Source organism: Macrotis lagotis, chromosome X, assembly GCF_037893015.1.
Source record: "Macrotis lagotis isolate mMagLag1 chromosome X, bilby.v1.9.chrom.fasta, whole genome shotgun sequence".
Lineage (NCBI taxonomy): Eukaryota > Metazoa > Chordata > Mammalia > Peramelemorphia > Peramelidae > Macrotis > Macrotis lagotis.
The window spans coordinates 45457465-45476820 of NC_133666.1; the positions used below are offsets into that span (position 1 = coordinate 45457465).

General features: G+C 41.7%; 1 protein-coding gene across 1 annotated transcript in view; it reads left to right on the forward strand.

Moving 5' to 3' along the window:
• The first annotated feature begins 344 nt into the window (after positions 1-344).
• The window catches only part of PASD1 (PAS domain containing repressor 1), a 72996-nt gene continuing 53984 nt past the window's right edge, over positions 345-19356 (forward strand). The window contains exons 1-6 of the mRNA XM_074203487.1: positions 345-414; positions 5827-5923; positions 8768-8822; positions 9387-9541; positions 11825-11916; positions 16548-16637. Of these exons, the coding sequence (XP_074059588.1) occupies positions 376-414; positions 5827-5923; positions 8768-8822; positions 9387-9541; positions 11825-11916; positions 16548-16637 (528 nt within the window). The 5' untranslated portion in view covers positions 345-375. The remainder of the gene's footprint in view (positions 415-5826; positions 5924-8767; positions 8823-9386; positions 9542-11824; positions 11917-16547; positions 16638-19356) is intronic.

The following is a 19356-nucleotide window of genomic DNA, read 5'->3' on the forward strand; positions in this document are numbered from 1 at the left end:
TAAAAAGCATTAAGGCAGCCCAAATCTCTTGTACATTCTCCTTCTAAATGAATGCTGAGTCATTTTGAGTCCAACTCCCTAGAAGAATTGCAAGATGATTTGCAAAACACACACTTTGCTAAATTGGGTAAATTACATTGATACATATTGTTTAAGCACCAATATCGCAACTTTTTGAAGTAAGGGTCTCTGGAAGACGCCCAGGCTCACAGGAGGCTTTTAAATAGACCTCTTTTGCAACCTAGATAAGTCTTCAGCCGCAGCACTCAGAGGGAGAGCTCAGTTGGATTTCTTTTTTGGGGAGGTGGGTTTCAAATCTTTAAGGCGATGACACCAGCCAAAAGAAGCAGAGGCCAAATAACAGGACTTGACACCATGGATGACTCCCAAAAGCATAAGAAGAAAAAATCAAAGGTAGGGTGGGAGATTGGACTTGTTTTGTAATTGGGACAACTTGGTTGGGGTGGAGTTTGTTCAACATTTCCATTATTTCCCCCATTTTGCCCAAAGTAGAGCATGAGGGAAATTTCCTTGAGTTTTAATCTGATTTCCCTTTCTTTTGGATCAGCCCCCCCCTTCCCTCCTGTCTGTATGTAGCTTTGGAGGAACAGAGGCGCTAACGTTGTGCAAGCCCCATGGCTAGTCCTCTATTAATTGCTTGAATATTTGATTTTGAATGCTATTGGTGTTAATCAATTGAATGTCCATTAAGAATCATTTTTTAATTATGTAAGTTTGTATAAGTGTATAAACTCCTGGGATAAGAAAATGTCTCAATATTCCTACAGATTAAAGGCCAAACTAATTAGAGAATTTTGAGAATTTGGGTAATTTTTGAGACCATTTCAAAGTATATGGACTAGACTGCTTTTTGAGATCCTCAATTAAATAATTTTGCCGGGACTCCTGGGTAAGCGCAGTAGCCTGTAATTTGTAAATTTTCGCTTTTTGTCTTTCCGCCCCGCAACTCCCGCCACCTGCTCCCTGACCCAGTCGTCACCATGTACCCCTTCCGACCAACACTCCCTTCCCCAACCCCCACTCCCTATGCTGTCCCCCGCCTAACCCCCATTCCCTGCCCTCCCCACCCAACCCCCAGTCCTGGACCTCTTTCCCCCCAATGCTTACACCCTCTCCTACCAACCCCCACTCTCTGTGCTGTCCTCCGCCTAACCTCCATTCACTGCCCTCCCCAACCAACCCCCAGTCTTTGACCTCTTTCCCCCCAATGCTTACACCCTCTCCGACCAACCCCCACTCCCTGTGCTGTGCCCCGCCTAACCCCCATTCCCTGCCCTCCCCACCTAACCCCCAGTCCTGGATCTCTTCCTCCCCAATGCCTACACCCTCTTCGACCAACCACTCCGTGCTGTCCCCTGCCTAACCTCCATTCACTGCCCTCCCCAACCAACCCCCAGTCTTTGACCTCTTCCCCACCAATGCTTATACCCTCTCCGACCAACCCCCACTCCCTGTGCTGTCCCCCGCCTAACCTCCATTCACTGCCCTCCCTACCCAACCCCCAGTCCTGGACCTCTTCCCCCCCAATGCCTACACCCTCTTCCACCAACCCCACCACTCCCTGCTCTCCCCTGCCCAATCCTCACTCCCCACCCAACCCCTACTCCCTGCCCATCCCGCTCCATTGTTTTTAGATTTTTGCTAGGCAATGGGGTTAAGTGGCTTGCCCAAGGCCACACAGCTAGGTAATTATTAAGTGTCTGAGTTCGGATTTGAACTCAGGTACTCCTGACTCCAGGGCCGGTGCTTTATCCACTGCGCCACCTAGCCCCACCCCCCTCCATTTTTTAAGCCATTTTCTGATCCTGTCAAGCTCTCCACCCGTTTTGTGGCTGGGCCGGTGTTGGTATCTAGTGTCCCTCCCTCGAATAGCCGAGGATGTGGAGCCTCAGAGCCGGTTCCAACCTCATCTGAAACAGCCTGTGGCTCCCTCCTTGTATTAGTCATGGGCCTCCTAGCCACAATGTTCATTCCATCCTTTCCAGTCCAAAGGCCATTGACAAAGAAAACCCAAACAAAATCAAATCTGAAGAGTTGGATCATCTCCCCATCTTCTTTTCATGTAATCCCAAGTAGCCTGAGCAATGATCCCATCACTTTGGGGTCTTATGTTTTTTCTAAAATAACTCTTCGGGGTGGGGCGGGGCGTATCACCTGTGTTGGCGAACTGCCATCATCTGTTCCATCATTACTCCACTGGATGGCATAGGTTGTGTCCCAGAGAGATATGGGGCTTCGAAAATCTTGCTAAAATTCAACTTACAGCTGAAAAAGTCACTAAGTTGCCAATTCCAAATATTCATTTGAATTTGGATTGAATTTGTGAATCTTGGAAATGTTTCTTTATGTTAATGTGTTTTAATATTAAAATCAGTTATTCTTATAGTCCCTGAACAGTTCATTGAAATACTCCTTTTCTTTCTTCTTGAAACGGCGTTGAGGAGAGAGACTATCTGGGACAGTCATCTAAGCCAATTTTAGCTATTCTAGTAAAGTTACCTCCAGGGCAAATTAGAACCGTTATTTTCTTTCATGAATCATTTTAGTTTGTCTCCAATAATAATTCTAATGATAATAATAATAATAATAAATAATGGATGAGCACTTAACTGTGTACCATTCACTGGTCCTGTAGCTTTTGAGTGTGCCAACTAGTTGCAGGCTCTAATATTATGCCCACAAATAGTCCTAGAATAATAATAGCACCTACCTCCCAGGGTTTGGGGGAGGATCAAATGAGATAATCTTTGTAAAAATGCTTAGCAGAGTGCTTGGTAAAGAGTAGGTACTTAATAATGGCTCCTTATTTGAATTGGCTTAATTCTGCATGGAAACTTTGACATCTTCAAGTGTTGAGAATTTGGTCTATCTGACTAGATATGACCAAAGAGATCTTTTGTGACTTTTTTAACTACTTTGGTTCTTCAATAGAGGCCAAGATAGGATGCTATGAGAGGCCATGGATACCTAAGGAGAAGGCCCATGGTTTTGCTCAGCAAGTGATCAAAGTAGATCCCACTTAGGCTGAGACCTGGTTTCAAAGTGAATTGTTCTTGTTAGGCTTAGGTCCTGGCAGGACTGAAACAGAGGGATTAAGAGAGGAGACTTCTTTGATTATACACCTCATCTCAATTACATTTTGATTATACATCCCATCACAACTGATGGAGTTAGCCATGTCTGAGTGATTAAATATGAAATAAAGAAATCCAGTTGCTAATTATGAAATGATCTCATCTTCCATTCCCTTAGTCTATTTTTTTCCCCTCTCTATATTTGGTCTTGAATTATGAAGGGAAAAAGTTCCAGAAAATTCAAAGACCAAACAAAAAGACATCAAAAAGAAAAAAAATGAAAAACCCAAATGAGTTCCTTTCAAAGGTGATTTGGAGCCTTCCCCCTTTTTTCAGTATTTTAAAAGATATAGGTTTTTGTGAATGTGAGCATTCTGCCCATTGATATGGCAGGGCTTTGATCTACAGAGTTTGTGTTTCTAAAGACATCCAGGGGCAGCAAAGTGGTGCAGTGGATAGAGCACCAGCCCTGGAGTCAGGAGGACCTGAGCTTAAATCTGGCCTCAGGCACTTAATAATTATCTACCTGTGTGACTTTGGGCAAGTCACCTAACCCCATTGCCTTGCAAAAAAGCAAAAAAAAATTTTGGTGTCCAAATACATCACCCAAATCAACCTCATGAGAGGTAGGCAGTGCAGGTAAATTGACTTGATGAATAGTTGTTCTGGCTCCAAACAATCGCCCCCTAGTTGGCCAACCTCTGGCATGAAACCTCTTGATGCAACTTAGCCCTGCTGATAGGCCATTCCCTAAGCTTGGACATGGTATCCAGCATCACCCCTACAACCTCAAAGAAATAGATGCATGGGACTTGTCTGGAGGATTCCTTTACCAAATTTTAATAATATTACAGGAGCCAGGACTTTTTAAGCTTTCTCATTGTTCGATTTTAATTGTACTGCTCTAATTAAATATTAGTTTGCATAAAACAGTGTTGGGCACTTGGAATATATGATAGGATTGACTCATGACCTCTTTTAGGTTTTTAATGCCTTTTCTACGGGTAGTTTCTGATTTTTTTTTTTTATCTTGGAAGAGATTAGCACATGGAGGGTGGCTAAAGTAAGCTTATTGTTGGGAATCCCTTTTGCTAGTGAGAGAAAAAGTTCTTTAGGGAATTTACCAGCATTTGAGAATTTATTATGGGCAAAAGCTAAGCTGCTTTGAAGTAGGAGATTATCTAACTCTTTCTTACCTGTGAATTGAAAACAACTCCTTTTTTGTTTTTGCAAGGCAATGGTGTTTAGTGACTTGCCCAAGGTCACACAGCTAAGTAAATATTGTGTCTGTGGTCAAATTTGAATTCAGGTCCTCCTGACTCCAAGGCCAGTGCTCTATCAACAAACATTTACTAAAAATATATATTGTACGAATAGGGCACTGACTTTAGAGTCAGGAGGACAGTAGTTTGAATCCACCTGTCACTTAATACTTACTAGCTTGGGCAAGTCACTTAAATCCATTGCCTTGCAAAAAACAAACAAAAAAGAGATTTTTTTCCCAATCCACAAGTAAGAAAGAGCTATTATAATCTCCTACTTCAAGCAAACATCACCTGTGAATTGCTTATAATTGAGTTGGGTCTAGTCACCCCAATGCCTACTGTTGTTCAATAAGTCCTTAAATCAGGGATTAGGGGGGTCCATGAACCTGAGTTTATTTGTTTTTTTTTTAAATTTGATGCCTGTAATTCAGTGTAGTCCAGTTTTCTGTGTTCTTATGTAATTTTATTTTATGTATCAAATCTTTATTCTAAGAAGGCTTCCCCAAACGACCCAAGGGGGTCCATGACAAACTTCTAGACCTGAAATACTAGATTTATGATTTTAAAAACACACAAATATGTTGATGACTTAATTATTGGCTCTGCTACATTCTGCCTATGTGACCTTGGAATAGTTATTTAACCTCTCAGGGTCTTAGTTACTTCATCTGTAAACAAAAGGAGTCGTATTTAAAAAAAAACCTTTCAAGTCCCTTCTAACTCTAAGTTGATTGTCCTATGATTGGAAATTTATGCCATAAATTTGACAGTTTTGTATGGAAAATATTATTATGAGCATATATCAATGAATAAGCATTTATTAGATGCCTACTATGTGCCAGATATGGTCTAAAGCAATGAGGATTCAAAAAAGAGATAAAGACATTCTTTGCCCTCAAGGAGCTTTCAATATATGAACAAATTTATGGGCTAAAAAGTAAAGAGTTAAAAAAGAGAAAGAGCCTGAAATGAAGAGGAGCTGAGGATGGCTTCCCAGAGATAAAATTTTAGCTGGACCTTAAAGGAAACCAGGTAATGCAATGACTCTCTAGTCACAATGGACCTGGAGTCAATGACTAAAGCAATGGGCTTGGAGTCAGGAAGACTCACTTTTGAACCTGAGTTCAAATCTGACTTCAGATGCTTCCTAGCTATGTGACACCACTTAATCCCTATTTGTCACAGTTTACTTATCTGTAAAATGAAGTTAATAACACCTGCCTCCCAGGTTTGTTTTGAGGGTTAAATGAGATCATATTTGTAAATTGTTCAGCCAAATAAATGCCCACCATTACTGTGATTATTATTTATTGTTATCATTATTTGCCAGCATCATTAAAGTGCAGTGCTTGTATTTATGTATTGTCCATTCCGTGACTTGACATGTATTTATTAACCCCCATACGATGAGGTATAGTTTCTGCTACTGCCATATACCATAACTTGCTGTTTTCTTTTCTTATTAGAAACACCATAAAGCAGTAAAAACCATGCCATTGCCTAACAACGGTGAAAGTGAGGAGCAGGCAGGCCCGTCCACATCCCAAACCACCAAATCAGCAGGTAAACTATGCAGGATCTTTGTCTCTCTTGTGTCTCTGTCTCTCTGACCGTCTGTCTATCCGGTGCCTCTACCTCTCTGTCTCTGCCATTCTTGCTCTGTTCCTCTTGTATCTCTACTTCTCTATCATTGTCATTGCTCCTCTGTCTTACTCTGTGTTTCTTGTTGTGTTGTTCTCTCACTCCTTCCCTCCACCCTCCTTCTCTGTGTATTTCTTCCTCCATTTCTCTTCTTTCTTTCTCTGTCTCTGTCTCTCTCCCTTTCCTCCTGCCTCTCCCTCTCCTTCTCTCTGCTGGTTAATTAACTGTAAACACTGCAACCCCAAGGGTAAGGGATATGGGCATGTCGGGCACTCCAGGCAAAGCTGAGAATAATGAGGACACTAGTTTGCAAATAAAAAGGCAGTTTAAAAAAAAAACCAGAAAGCAGCTTCTCCATGGGAAATTTCCTTCCAGATATTTTCACGTAAAGCATAAAAAGAATTGGCTGGCCAGGGTAGAGAAAGTTGGGTTCAGAAATCAGCTCTGTATTGTTGAGACATTCTTGGTGACCAGCCCTTTGAATGGCCAGTGGCAGGCTCCAATTACTATGGGTATTAAAGGTCAGAGAAGCTTTGCAGGCTGCAGATCAGGGCTTTACACCTCTGGGTGCTTCTTGGGAGTTTCTTGGGCTGCATTCCATTCTCCCCATGAATTCCTAGTGAGAAAAGAGATCACCTTTTCCGTGTAAATTTGTTTGTGGTTCTGTTTTTAAATTTTTCGAAAGAATTATTTCCAACTCATCTTTTCAGTTTGACATTTTCCAATTTGTTAGGCCTAAAGTTGGAAGGAAGCATGGCAGGCAGGAAGCTTTGGGCTTCAGCTGGAGAGCTAGCTGCTTTGCTAGGACACTGATTCCAAACAGGTTTTCTCTGCCCATGAATGAGACGTGGCCAAATGGCTTCCACTACTCCACCCACCTTGATGTCCCAGGCTTTCATAGCAGCCAGCCTTGTGTTCTCAGTTAGCTTGCTGAAAAAGGTCAGTCTGGTGGCTCCTATCCCCCCAGTGGGCACCAAGCCCAAAACCTCCTTCCGGGAGTGTTTCTTTACTTATGTTGGCAGCATAGGGATTTTCCAAATCCAGCAGATGGTTTCCCATCATCCCAAGGGTGAGAGCATTGTCAACTAATAGAGATGAGAAGTGGAGGATACCCCAGGAGCCTGGAGGAGGAAGAGAAATGGTGTGCATTTCACTCCTCAACCATTCCCCAATCTGAAGGAATGGGAATGGGGGAACCCCCCACTACCTGGGCTCAGCTGTATTATCCAAGAGATCTTAGCATTAATGAACCCTGAGCTAGACAGGTGCTACCTCACCTGAAATGTTGGGGGCTACATTTCTCCCCTTTTTCTGGATTGGGATTCATGGTAAGTTCTTCACTGTAGGATCAGGAGAACTGGATTCAAAACTTCACTCTACCACTCACTTCTTCTTTTTGAATGTCTCTATCTTTAATATGTGTGTATGTGGAGGGGGGAGGGTGTTGAACTCCATGACTTTGCAAATGTGATACTTTATTTTAGATTAATCCCACATCTTCTTTTACCCATCTAAAAGGCATTTACTTAGATCCATACTCAACATTGTCACTTGTTAGTGTTCTGTAAGTTATTTTTTCTATTCAGTGACATTTATGGAGTTGCCCCTTGGGTAGGTGGTCTTGTGTTTACTATATCTTCACTATGTTATTATTGTATGAATTGTTCTCATTCTGCTCAAGTCACTTCACATCAGTTCCCAGGTTTCTTTGAAACCATTCCTTTCATCATTTCTTACAGTATAATAATACTCTATATCATTCATTTGTAATAATTTTGTTCAGTCATTCCCCAAATGATGGGCATCCCCCTTGGTTTCCAAGTGTTTTGCCACCACAAAAAGAGATATGTAAATATTTGTGTAGATCTGAGTCCTTTTCATCTTTCTTTGATCTTATACTACTTAATAGTAGTCTTGCTGGTAAGTGACTTTGGGGGCATAGTTCCCAATTGTTGTCCAGAATGACTGGCCTGATTGCCTAACTTGACCAACAATGCATTACTGTACCTGTTTTTCTTCAAATACTCTATCATTTTTACTTTCCTTTTTTAAAAATCAGTTTTGCCAGTCTATTAGGTATGGGGTAAAACACCAGAGATGCTTTCATTTATATTTTTCTAATTATTAGTGATTTAGAATGATGTTTTTCATGATAATTAATGGCTTGGATTTCATTCTTTGAAATTTTATCTTTTGACCATGTATCAATTAGGAAATGACTCTTATTTTTGTAACTTTAAATCTGGTCCTTCTATCTTCTTGGATCTTTGTCAGAGACACTTGCTTCCAACTCTCCCTACCCCCTTAATCAACTGCTTCCATTGTCATCTTTGCTGCATTGCTCACTCTCTTTCTTATGGAAGGTCAGTCACTTCAAACAAACTGGTCATTCTTCATCTCCCTTTGCTTACTTTCTAAGGAAGGTAGTGGGAGATCTGTCTGACAATGAGTTTATTTCTCAAGTTAAGAGAAGTTGTGTACCCACACTGCACAACTTGTTAAAAGCCTTGAAAATACATACATTTGTAATGGATTATTATAGATATTGAGTGAGGCTTTCACAACAAAGCACCTAAGATTAGTTGTCCATCCACACACCACATTAGTGGTTTAATGAAGTTTGATGTCATCACGCTGAAAAGCACTTAGAATTCTTTGCAGATTGGTAAGTAAAGGGCACAATTAGTCATATCACTTTACTCTTAGTGACTCCTAGGAAAATAAAAACTGAAGAAACCACTAAAGTATTGCTCTATATGATTTCAGAATCTAGTGGCTTAAAGGAAGTGATGGATGAAGAAGAGAAGGACCGATTAAAGAGGTATGAAAAGCACAATTCTAAAATGACTTTTAGCTATTTCATTCATGAGATTGCCACTTGGATCTTGAGGCCTATTTTAACCAGTCCAAAGAGATCAGACAAATCCAAGTTCATGGATCAACAAGTAAATATTGTTGAGATATATGGGTGCCTCTGTATGTATGTGTGTGTGTGTGTGTGTGTGTGTGTGTGTGTGTGTGTATGTGTGTGTGTGTGTGTCTGTGTGTGTTTCCAGTACAGCCTTCTTTCAAAATTCCTTTAGTGTTGGCTTTGCCCCAGCCCCCTTTTTAATCATACTAGGGTATGGTGATGGCTAGATGGAGCAGGTTGTGATATGATCTTTAAATGGCTGCTAAGACAACATTATGGAACAGAGACTATGGAATGGCTTCCAGGAAATTTGGAATGCCAACTATGGTATGTTAGAGAATGAATGGATAAGATGAATGGCAGTTGCTCAAATGTTGACCTACCCTCACCTTATTCTTGTCCCTTTGTCTCCCGGCCGGGTGCCTTCTCTCTGAATCCCTATTTGCCGACAATTTTGTCTTTTTCTTTCACCAGGGCATCCCGGAACAAGTCAGAAAAGAAAAGGAGAGATCAGTTCAATGTTCTCATTCGAGAACTTTGCAGCATGCTGCAGGACCAAGGCCAGCCCGTCAAGATGGATAAAGCCACTATATTACAGAAGACCATTGATTTCTTACAGAAGCAGAAAGGTACCTTTTGGGGGGCTGGGTGCCAGTCCTGTGGTTTTCCATTTTCAATATGAAAATAGATTCTAGACAGTGTAGTTGTGTTGGTCATTCTCCCAGGAGCATACTCTGGGGGTGGGAAGTAGTCAGGGCTGGGAGGTCTCTAATGGTCTTGTCCAGCTCTTAAAATCTGGTATTCTTCTCAGTCTTAGCAGTTTGTTTGTGACAGGTGCTTAAATGTCATTGTAATCAATGCAAAAGAAGAAAAATAAAGTGGAAATAATTAGAAGCATAACTGGGCAAAATCTCATCTCTGCTGCTGCCACAACCTTCCACTTGTATTTATCTAAGAGGTAGTAATGGAATAATTAAGTTAGACTACAAGCGATTTGGGGATTTTAATCCTTTGTTAAAAGGGCAGCATGGGGAACTATTAATTTAGTGGTACATTTAGAGGTAAGCAGAATTGAACACTGAAAAGGTCACCGAATCTTTTTCCAGTGAGACATTTAACAAGTGTTGTTGGGGGGAATACATTATTCTTGGCTTCTAAAGACAAGGAAATGCAGTGAATTGGAAAGTTTGGTGAAAGAAATTTGAGATAGGTCTGGAGGTCTTGAATTCTAGTCCTGTCTCTGCCACCAACTCTTCCTGAGACCCCTAGTTAAGTTACTTTACTCCTGTGAATTTCAGTTTCCTCTTCTATAAAATGAAAATGTTGAACTAGAAACTAGATGGTTCCTATACGTACTTCTAGCTCTTACCATTTTGTGATATTATGGAATTGATAATGCATGCATGAGAGACGTCCTGGGGAAGAAGTACAAGACTATGAAAACCTACAACTTGTATCTGGTTTTCCCATCTCTCTAGGTAGTTTTTATAGCTAGACAGTGGCTGTGGAGCTTCTGTTTTGATTGGGTATTTTCTGAGCCAAGGGAGTAGGGAAGTGGCCACCTAAGGATTCACTAGCGATAACAATGGAGTTATCCCTCAGGATCAATAAATTGAAAGTAGCAGAATACAGGAGAAGGGGAACCCACAGTCTTTCAAGTTCATCCACAAATCAATATTAGTGGGTCATCTAAAGATAAGAGCTCAGTGCCCTATCTGACCACTTCCATATGCCTACCTACAGGATTTGGGGATGAGGAAGTGGTCAGTATACAAACACGAGTTGGCCTGTGGTTATTTCAGAAAGTGCCCTTTTTAGACCAGAAGTGGCTTTGAGCGCTGACTCTTTTGCTCTAATGGAGTAAGCCCCAAATTTGGTGTCGAAGGACCTGGAATCGAGTCCTGGCTCTGCTACTTGTATTACTTGTGTGACCTTGGGCAAGTCACTTGAATTTTTTGAACTTCAGTTTCTTAACCTGTAAAATGAGGGGGTTGGACCAAATGATCTTTGAGACTCCTTACAGCTTTAAATCTATGATGTTCTCTTTTCCTTAAGTAGAGTTGTAGGCAGGGGCTGTTTTTAATCTGTTCAGAATGTTTAAATGCAGTGCCAGTTTGTTTTCTGTTCAATTTGCTAAGTCTCTATAAGAAGGTTGGGTGTTTTTTCTTGGTTTGTTTTTGATGTTGCTATAAAGAAAACTAGAGCTGGAAACTTTTACATCTGAGATGGTCTTTTTGTGATACAATTGGGGTTTAGTGATTTGCCTGGGATCACATAGCTAGTAAATATTAAGTGTCAGGCTAGATTTGAACTCAGATCCCCCTGACTCTAGGGCTGGTGCTCTATCCACAGTACCACCTAGCTGCCTCTGAGATGGTGTTTTATAAAGGAAGTTCCTAAGGAACGTCTGGCTCCCAGGCTCCTAGGTAACCTAATCTTCTGTAGACTAAGGCCACATAGTAGAGAGAAGGGATCTACAGTTACTTTCTAGGATACCATACTTATTCCTGAACTTCCAGAATCCATGATTTGGTTGGTGTGCAGACCCCTTCCACTGTCTTCTGGAATTGCTGTAGCCAGAAGAGATTGTTAGTTGGTGGATAAACTGTTGGTCAACTCTGGCCAAGCTTGGCCTTTCCTGGCACAGCCTTCAAGAATCCAAGAACCCGACTTCAGAGGCATCAGAGGGGGAGCCTTTGTATTCACCAAGAGTAATAATAGACCAAAATGCTTCTTGCATCAAAGATAGACACAGGGTGGATTGAAATGTCAAAACTTAACCACCAATAAAACCTCAGCATGATTGCCGAGGAGGCTCCACTCCAAAATGAATTGTAACTTTGGAAAAAAGGGAGATAGTCCCAATAGTCATTTCAATCTCTTCTCTTTCCTTGTTTCTTTCTCCTTTTAAGAAAAAGAAAGCCAGGTACAAGCTGCTAGTGCCAGAGGGGCCTGGAAACCATCATTTCTTAGTAATGAGGAATTTACACAGCTGATGTTTGAGGTAAGAAACCTTCTAAAATGTGTGTACATCATACAAGGAAGATATACAATAGACCTTGTCACTAGGATAAAAAGTGGACACTTCGGCCAAGTGGTGAGGAGTTTAGTGATTACTTAGGGGATTCAATCAGTGTTTAGAGCCGGCCTCGATCCCTTAAGCTCTCAAATCCTTCTTGGGCTCAAAGTGGAGTTTTGTATCAGGCCAGCTGTGCAGAGGAGGGTGTCCCAGAGTTTACGCTTACCCATGATCTGCCATCAGATCAGAGACACCAGAGCTAGAAGAGACTTCCAAAGCTAGCCTGTCTAATCCCTTCACTTTACAGACAAGGAACCTGGGCTCTATGGAGATGAGGTGACTTGCCTAAGGTCATACAGCTGGTAAGAATCAAAGGCAGGATCTGAACCCATGTCCTTTGACTCCCGAGCCTCTGTCCTTTCCACTGTGCTTCACTGCCATAAGAATTAGAGCTCTGGGCTGTGGGCCAGTGGGTTGTAAGTGCTGATTCTGTCTGAGGTCATTTCTTTATATGGATCCAAACGAAGAAAATATGGCTGCAACCTGATGTCCACCACTACATGTCTAGTTCAAAATGCATGCAGTTATTAGGTCTGGTATATTAGCCTCATTGTCTACTCTCCCCCGAGAAGCTAGCCTTTCCTCCATCAGTTGGGCTCATTCTAACCCAATTCAGCCAGCATTTCAGAACATGCCACTAGGTGGGTTTTCCATTTGGACTAATTTACAGGTATTTGAGTGGCTGGTGAAAGCCTCATTTTGCTTACAGGCCTTTATTTCTGTGGATCCAGGACTGTGCTAGAGCCTGGTCAAGCTGGCTTGGGAGGGGCAACTGTAAAATCTTCACTGTGAGCCTCTGCAAATGCAAATAGAAAATAATTCTTTCAAAAAATGCAGCAAATGGGGCAGCTAGGTGGTGCAGGAATAGAGCACCAGCCCTGGAGTCAGGAGGACCTGAGTGAGTTCAATTTTGGCCTCAGTCACTTAATAATGCCCTGTGTGACCTTAGACAAGTCACTTAACCCCACTGCATTGCAAAAAAACCCTATAAAAATACAGAAAATACCCCAAACCAGGCGTTGTTGATTGTTGCTGTTTTACCCAGATTTAAGAAAGCAATGGAGAAAATGTTAATGTAGATTAAGCCTAAAAAGCATGTAGTGTATATTTCCCACTTCCCATTCCCCAGAGAGCTGCTTGTTAAACACCCCTGGGTATATCTCCCAACAATTCAAATGGCTTTTTCTATTTTGGTGGTGTTTCTGTTTATTATGGAAGTGAAGCAGCACATGATGATTGTGAGGAGGCTGCAACCCAATGGGTCGGATAAGTTGGCCACTGAGGTCCTTCCAGTTCTGAAACTCTATGATTCTGTGAGTGGTTCTTTTTATAACACCACCAAAGAGTTCTATTGGGAAAACAAAAGAAGGGATGCTATCAGAGAACATCATGCCTGGATGTGGGCTAAGAAATCACAAGGGATACTTGATGATTCACTGGTGCCCCTGAGATGGTGAGAGGTCTAGATGAGGGCTCTCCAGCATGTTGGATGATCCCTTTTTGAGAATTCCTGGGAGAATCCGGGAAAGGAATAAAACAGAATGTAGCAGGTCAAGTTACCACCCCCCCACACACACACACACTCTCCAGTCCCTACCTTTTAGCATCTCTTGGGAAAATTTAATGTTCCTCTCCTCAAAACTGCCTCCAGTTGAAGAGCTGGACGCAGGGTGGAATCTGGGCCTGGGGTTAAGGGGCGGAGGTCTCATGCCTCAGCAGTGACCCATCTGATTCTGTTCTGAGGGAACTTTGGCCTCATGTCACGTTCTCGATTGCACCATCTGCTTGAGGCAGAGCAGAGACAGTAATGAGGGACGGCTGTTGGGATGCAACGCAAGGCTGCCAGCTGCCCCAGCTCCTTGATGATCCTTGTTGACTCCATTCCCAAGCAACATAAGCATTGGCTCTGGGGGTTTCAATTTTTGCCTACATTGCTGGGAAGGGAAAAAATGCATAGATAGGGAAGATGGGAATAGCCCAGTAGGAAGGATGCCAGAGGACTGTGAATGGAGGGAGGGACAGTGACCCTCCCCATGACTGCACATGCTCGGTGAGGACCTTGCTTCAGTTTGTCTATGTGCTCCTTTGTGGAGCTGGACCTGTGATTTCCCCAGTGGAAGGAATTTCCAGCATGGGAACTCCTTCCACTGATGCTAATTAGCAGCTTATTTCATTGCCTTTGGAAGGAAAGAAGGAAGGAACACATATTTATTAAGCATCCACTATGTGTAAGTGATTTACCTATTTTAATTCTTCAACTCCTCACAACAACCCCATGAGGGTAGGGGCTGTTATGAAGCCCATTTTACAAATGAGGAAATTAAGGCAGAGATTAATGCCTTGCCCAAGGTCACACAGCTAGCAAGTGTCAGAGGCTAGATTGGAACTGTTGTCTATCTGAATCAAGGCATCCTGCTCTCTCCACTGCATGAGGTTAGATGCCTCACTGCCTCTCAGGGACTCATTTAAGAGACTCATCGTACATTAGTAGCAGTTGGGAATTTTTGCCCTACAGATTTTTAATAATTCTAAGTAAAAGTATTCTCGTAATCCTTCCAGCAGGTTTTTTTTAAGGGATTAAGGTAAAATTGAAATTAAACAAGGGTAAAGTTGTTCAGTTTGGACTACAGAGTTTATGGTGCAAAGTATGTTATTTGGGAAAAGTTGGAAGCAGTGGCACATGATTTATTACAAATCTCTTGCTTAATGTGAAATTTATTATGTGCTGGGAGACAAGGAATGTAACTTCACTAGCTTCTGGCTACTGTATTATTGGTACTTCAAATGTGTCAGTGAGAAAACCCTGGGTTCAAATCTTGCCCCTGCCTTCCTGGCTGTAGGCTCCAAGGCAGCTTTCTTCACAGCTCTCTAAGCCTTGGAATTTGAGGAATGGGTGTTGCTTTGCTTCCAAAAGAGTGTCCTCAGCAGTAGCTTCCCACCCACACTAGTGACATCATGGAAGCTTAGCTTCAAATTATTCTAATGATGATAACTTTAAGTGCTACCACTGTGACATATGGTGTTCTCAAAGGACTGCTCTACCCTATTAGAATGGCTTCAACCTGGGGGAGGGGGACCCTGAAAATAATCTAGGGGGTTCACATTTGGCCCCACTTCAAGGCTTAGGCTCTGGGAAGAGTAAGAGTTGACTTCTTTTTAGTTCCAGGTATAGTTGGTTTTCTTGCAAACAGTCTAGGTTAAAAAGGCCTGGAGCATAGGGCAGGAAACAAAGAGAGAAAACAGTGTCATCCAAATGAATTTCTAGAAGTCATAAAGACAGCATACCAGAGTCCATTGACACTGAAGTTACTTCCTCTTCTTGTGGGTTCCTGCCTCCTAGGTATCTATATAGTCACTCCACCCATGGTGCTTCCTTGTCATTGAGCTCTCTCTATCCCTCATGTGGAAAAGGACCCCCAATTGCTCATCTAACTTCTGATGAGCACCACCTTCCCCAGGGATCAACCCACTTGCTCCAAACTCGAAGGGCCAAAGACTCAAACTTTGACTTCCTCACTCTGCTCTGTACAGTCCATAGAAATCATAGTACTTGTAAAGGCCCGAGACCCAGGTTCACTTCACCATGTTTTGGCTCTGCTTTTGGTTGCTTCTTGGTTCCCTCCCCTCCTCTAATCTTAGTCTAGTCTTTTCACTTCACTCCATTCTTGCACCCACCTCTCTACAGCTGATCTCACACTCCTGCCAAAGCTTAGAGGTGCCCATTGCTCAGCATGCTGCTGCCACTGTCATGGCCGCTGAATCCCAGAGCTACTGTGGTCACCCCTCAGGAGGGAGCTAGAGTTTTTAGTGGATCAACCTGCCCCTGGCCTAATCCCATGTAAATTCTAGCTCTTTGATTTTAATCAGGTCTGAAGCTTTTCCTGGCTTACATAGATGCATGAAGGCCTGATTCACTCCTGATGGATTCTCTGTGGTTAGGGTTAGAGGAAAAACCCCACAGGTAGTGTCCTTTTCATTCACATCTCCAATCAATCAACAAGCATTTATTTATTATTTGTTTGTTTGTTTATTTAGTTATCTATTTTTTCCTTCCTTCCTTTATTCCTTTGTTTATGCAAGGTGATGGGGTTAAGTGACTTGCCTAAGGTCACGTAGTTAAGTAAGTATAAAGGGTCTAAGGTTGAATTTGAACTCAGGTCTTCCTGACTCATTGGCTGGTGCTCTATCAACTAGCATTTATTAATCACCCACTATATACCACACATTGTTCTAATACAAAGAATGAAAGGAGTTCTATTCATACTGAGTTTCCAGTTATCTTTCTGGTTCCTGTCATCTTTTCACCCCCCTCCCCTTCCTTTGCTCCCAAGTAGAATGGAACCTTGTCTATACCCTGAGTCTTAGAGAGGTCTCATGAAAGTCTAGAAGCCCTGGGCCTACAGTGGTCAAGCCAGCAACTACTGAGCAGCCACAGAACCGAAGTCTCATGTTCATGTCTTTTCTGCAAGAAATAATGCTTAATATGTTGCTGTTGTCCTACTATGTAATTACTTCTATAAATTCATTTGGATAATAGTATTTTCTCTCTTCAATAGGCACTGGATGAGTTTATGATTGCCCTGACCACAGAGGGAATAATCATTTATGTATCTGATAATGTTACTTCTCTGCTTGGCCATTTACCGGTAAGTTCAAATACCCATCTGAGACTTTCTCCATCTCTTCTTTTGGGTTCTTCATGTTTAGCTGGATGAAGCAGATAATCGAGAAGAAAAGGTATACAGTGGAACGTGCCCCTGTTCTGACAAATAATCTCCATTTTTGACGAATTTATTTAAGGAATCTATGTAATTGAACTGGGCCTGGGAAGTAATGAGGCTGGGCATGAGTGGTCTCTGGTGGCACTTTCTTTTTTTTAATATTTTATCTATTTTTCCACAATCATTTTTTCAACATTCATTTTTGATAAGGTTTTGAATTTCTTGTTTTCCTTCCTCCCTCCCTTCCCTGGCCCCCCTCCCCCTAACAGAAAACAATCTAACATAGGTTCTACATATATAACTGCGTTAAACATATCCATATTAATCATGTTGCAAAAGAAGAGTCAAATCAAAAAAAGGAAAAAAAAATAGAGGGAAAAAAGCCATAATACATAAGGCAACTTTTAAAAATTGAAGATAGTAAGCTTTTTTCTGCATTTAAACTCCATAGTCCCTTCCCTAGATATGGATGGTATTTTCCCACACGATTCTTTTAGAATTGTCTTTGATTATTATCGCACTGAAATGAACAAATCCATCATAGTTGATTGTCAGCCATTGTTGCTCTTAGTGTGTCCAATGTTCTGGTTCTGGTGACTTCATGCAGCATCTGATGATAATTTCTAAAGAGCATCCCATAACATGTATGACATAATGGCAGCATTGTTGGATTGGATGGATCACCCCAAGGAAACTCTTTTGAAAATGACTGTTCACTTAGATAAAGCCTGCTTGTTAAAACAACTCCAAAAATAAAGCACCAGTCACATTACTCCAGAGTAGGGATTCTTTGCCCAGGGTTGTTGTATTTGTATTTAAAAATATTTTGCTATCCATTGCAATGTAATTGATATATTTTATAACCCTATATATTTTATTTTGTGTGTTTAAAAGTTTGACCTGGAGAAGGAGAAGGAACTGTAGACTTCCACTGGCTGCCAAAGAGGTCCAAGCCCCAAGAAAGGCTAAGAATCCCTAATCTTATGTGAAGGGACAATTAATTCAATAATAAAAGACCAGATTTGTCTATTGCCAGATCATGGAAGCCATTTCCAGGTGTAATTAGCTACTTGTGTTTTTCTATCGAAGGGCAAATTATCTTCCTTTTTAGAAACTAAGAGAAGCAATTACATGGCTGAACACAAACACTGACCCATGGGCAACAAGAGCTGGAAGGGGGTAGACAGTTCTTCAAGTATCTTTAAAAGGGTACATGATCATTATTCTTGCAGCATCTGGTTGGTTGGAAGACTTCAAAGAGGTTGGAGCCTTTGCTAGACATTGCCGGCCTCTCTCCATTCTAGCAGCTTGGCCACCAGCACCTTTAGCCATAGTAACCCAAGAGAGGAGAGTAAACACAACCTCATAAAAATTGTAAACTATAAATGTACCACATTCATATAGAGAAAAATACATTCTCCCTGCAGTCCAGCTAATTGGGAGGGTGATTTGAGTCCTAACTGACTCAAGTCCTCTTGCTGCCTCTTCTCTACTCTTGCCTCGGGTTTCTTTTTGACATTTGGCAACTGCTAAGTCCAGACTTCAGAGGAATGTTTGGAGTCTCCAATGGCACATCTCAGCACGAGGGGATGGAGTCAAAGACAAATCGGAAGTTGCCTGAACTCTTTAAGGCCTGCAAGAACAGCCCCTTTGGACACCTTCAGTGCTTTCCTGCATTTTTCCTTTTCCTAAGAAATGTTGGAATTTCCTCTTAAGTTTCCTCTTTGAAGAAGTAGTTTCGATTATTTGAATCCGTTCACACCCATCAGATACTAAGAACACACAAAAGAGCTTCTTTTTTTTTATCATATTGAGCAAATATAATGCAAGGTCCTCCTGGATCTACTTCATATGAAACACATGAGCCTAGTTGCCCAGATTCCGTGCCAACCCAATCCCAAAGGAATACTCACAGTCTTTTGTGGATCCAGTTTGGGTACATTGATTGGATTCTGCTAGTGGGGGGGCATTATTGATCACATTTAAAGGGGTTGGCAGTACTACAATTTGACTAAACCTTGAAGATCTGTTTACCCAAATGTCTTCATTGCAATGGCGTTTGTTGCTGACCCTTTGTATAGTTGGGGTCACACAGGCTCAACTTTCAAAAGACTCCCCCTCCCCCCTTCCAAACTTGATTCTGTACTTGGGGTACACTACCACCAGGTGGCAGTGAGACCCTTGCTAATATGGTGCAAACTACTAGGCTTAAACCATAAACAGCCTCAACTGAGAAATTAGCGTCGTTTTGGCATACCCTGTTTGCAAAGTAAAACTCTAGCTCCTTAGTAAAATGACTGAATTTAAACGCTGAAGGCCAAAGTTGTTCAACCATACAAGCTTCTCAAGAAATGAACCCCTAACTATAATTGAGTACCTGTCCCATGAAGCCTTGTTATCAAGTTAGCTCTAATCTTATTCACAGACTTTGACTGGAATATTCTTTTATTATTTCCCTGTTTATAGTCATAGGTATTCCAGTTCTTTCCAAGGTATGCTTAACTCTTTTTTGTTCTCACTAGTAAGAGACTTAATTGAATGTTTACAAAATAACCGAAGGGCAGAATAGAGTTAACCAACAGATATTAAGTACTTGTGGTGATAAGGGCCTGCCATTCATAAAGTAAGATGTTAAAACAAACAA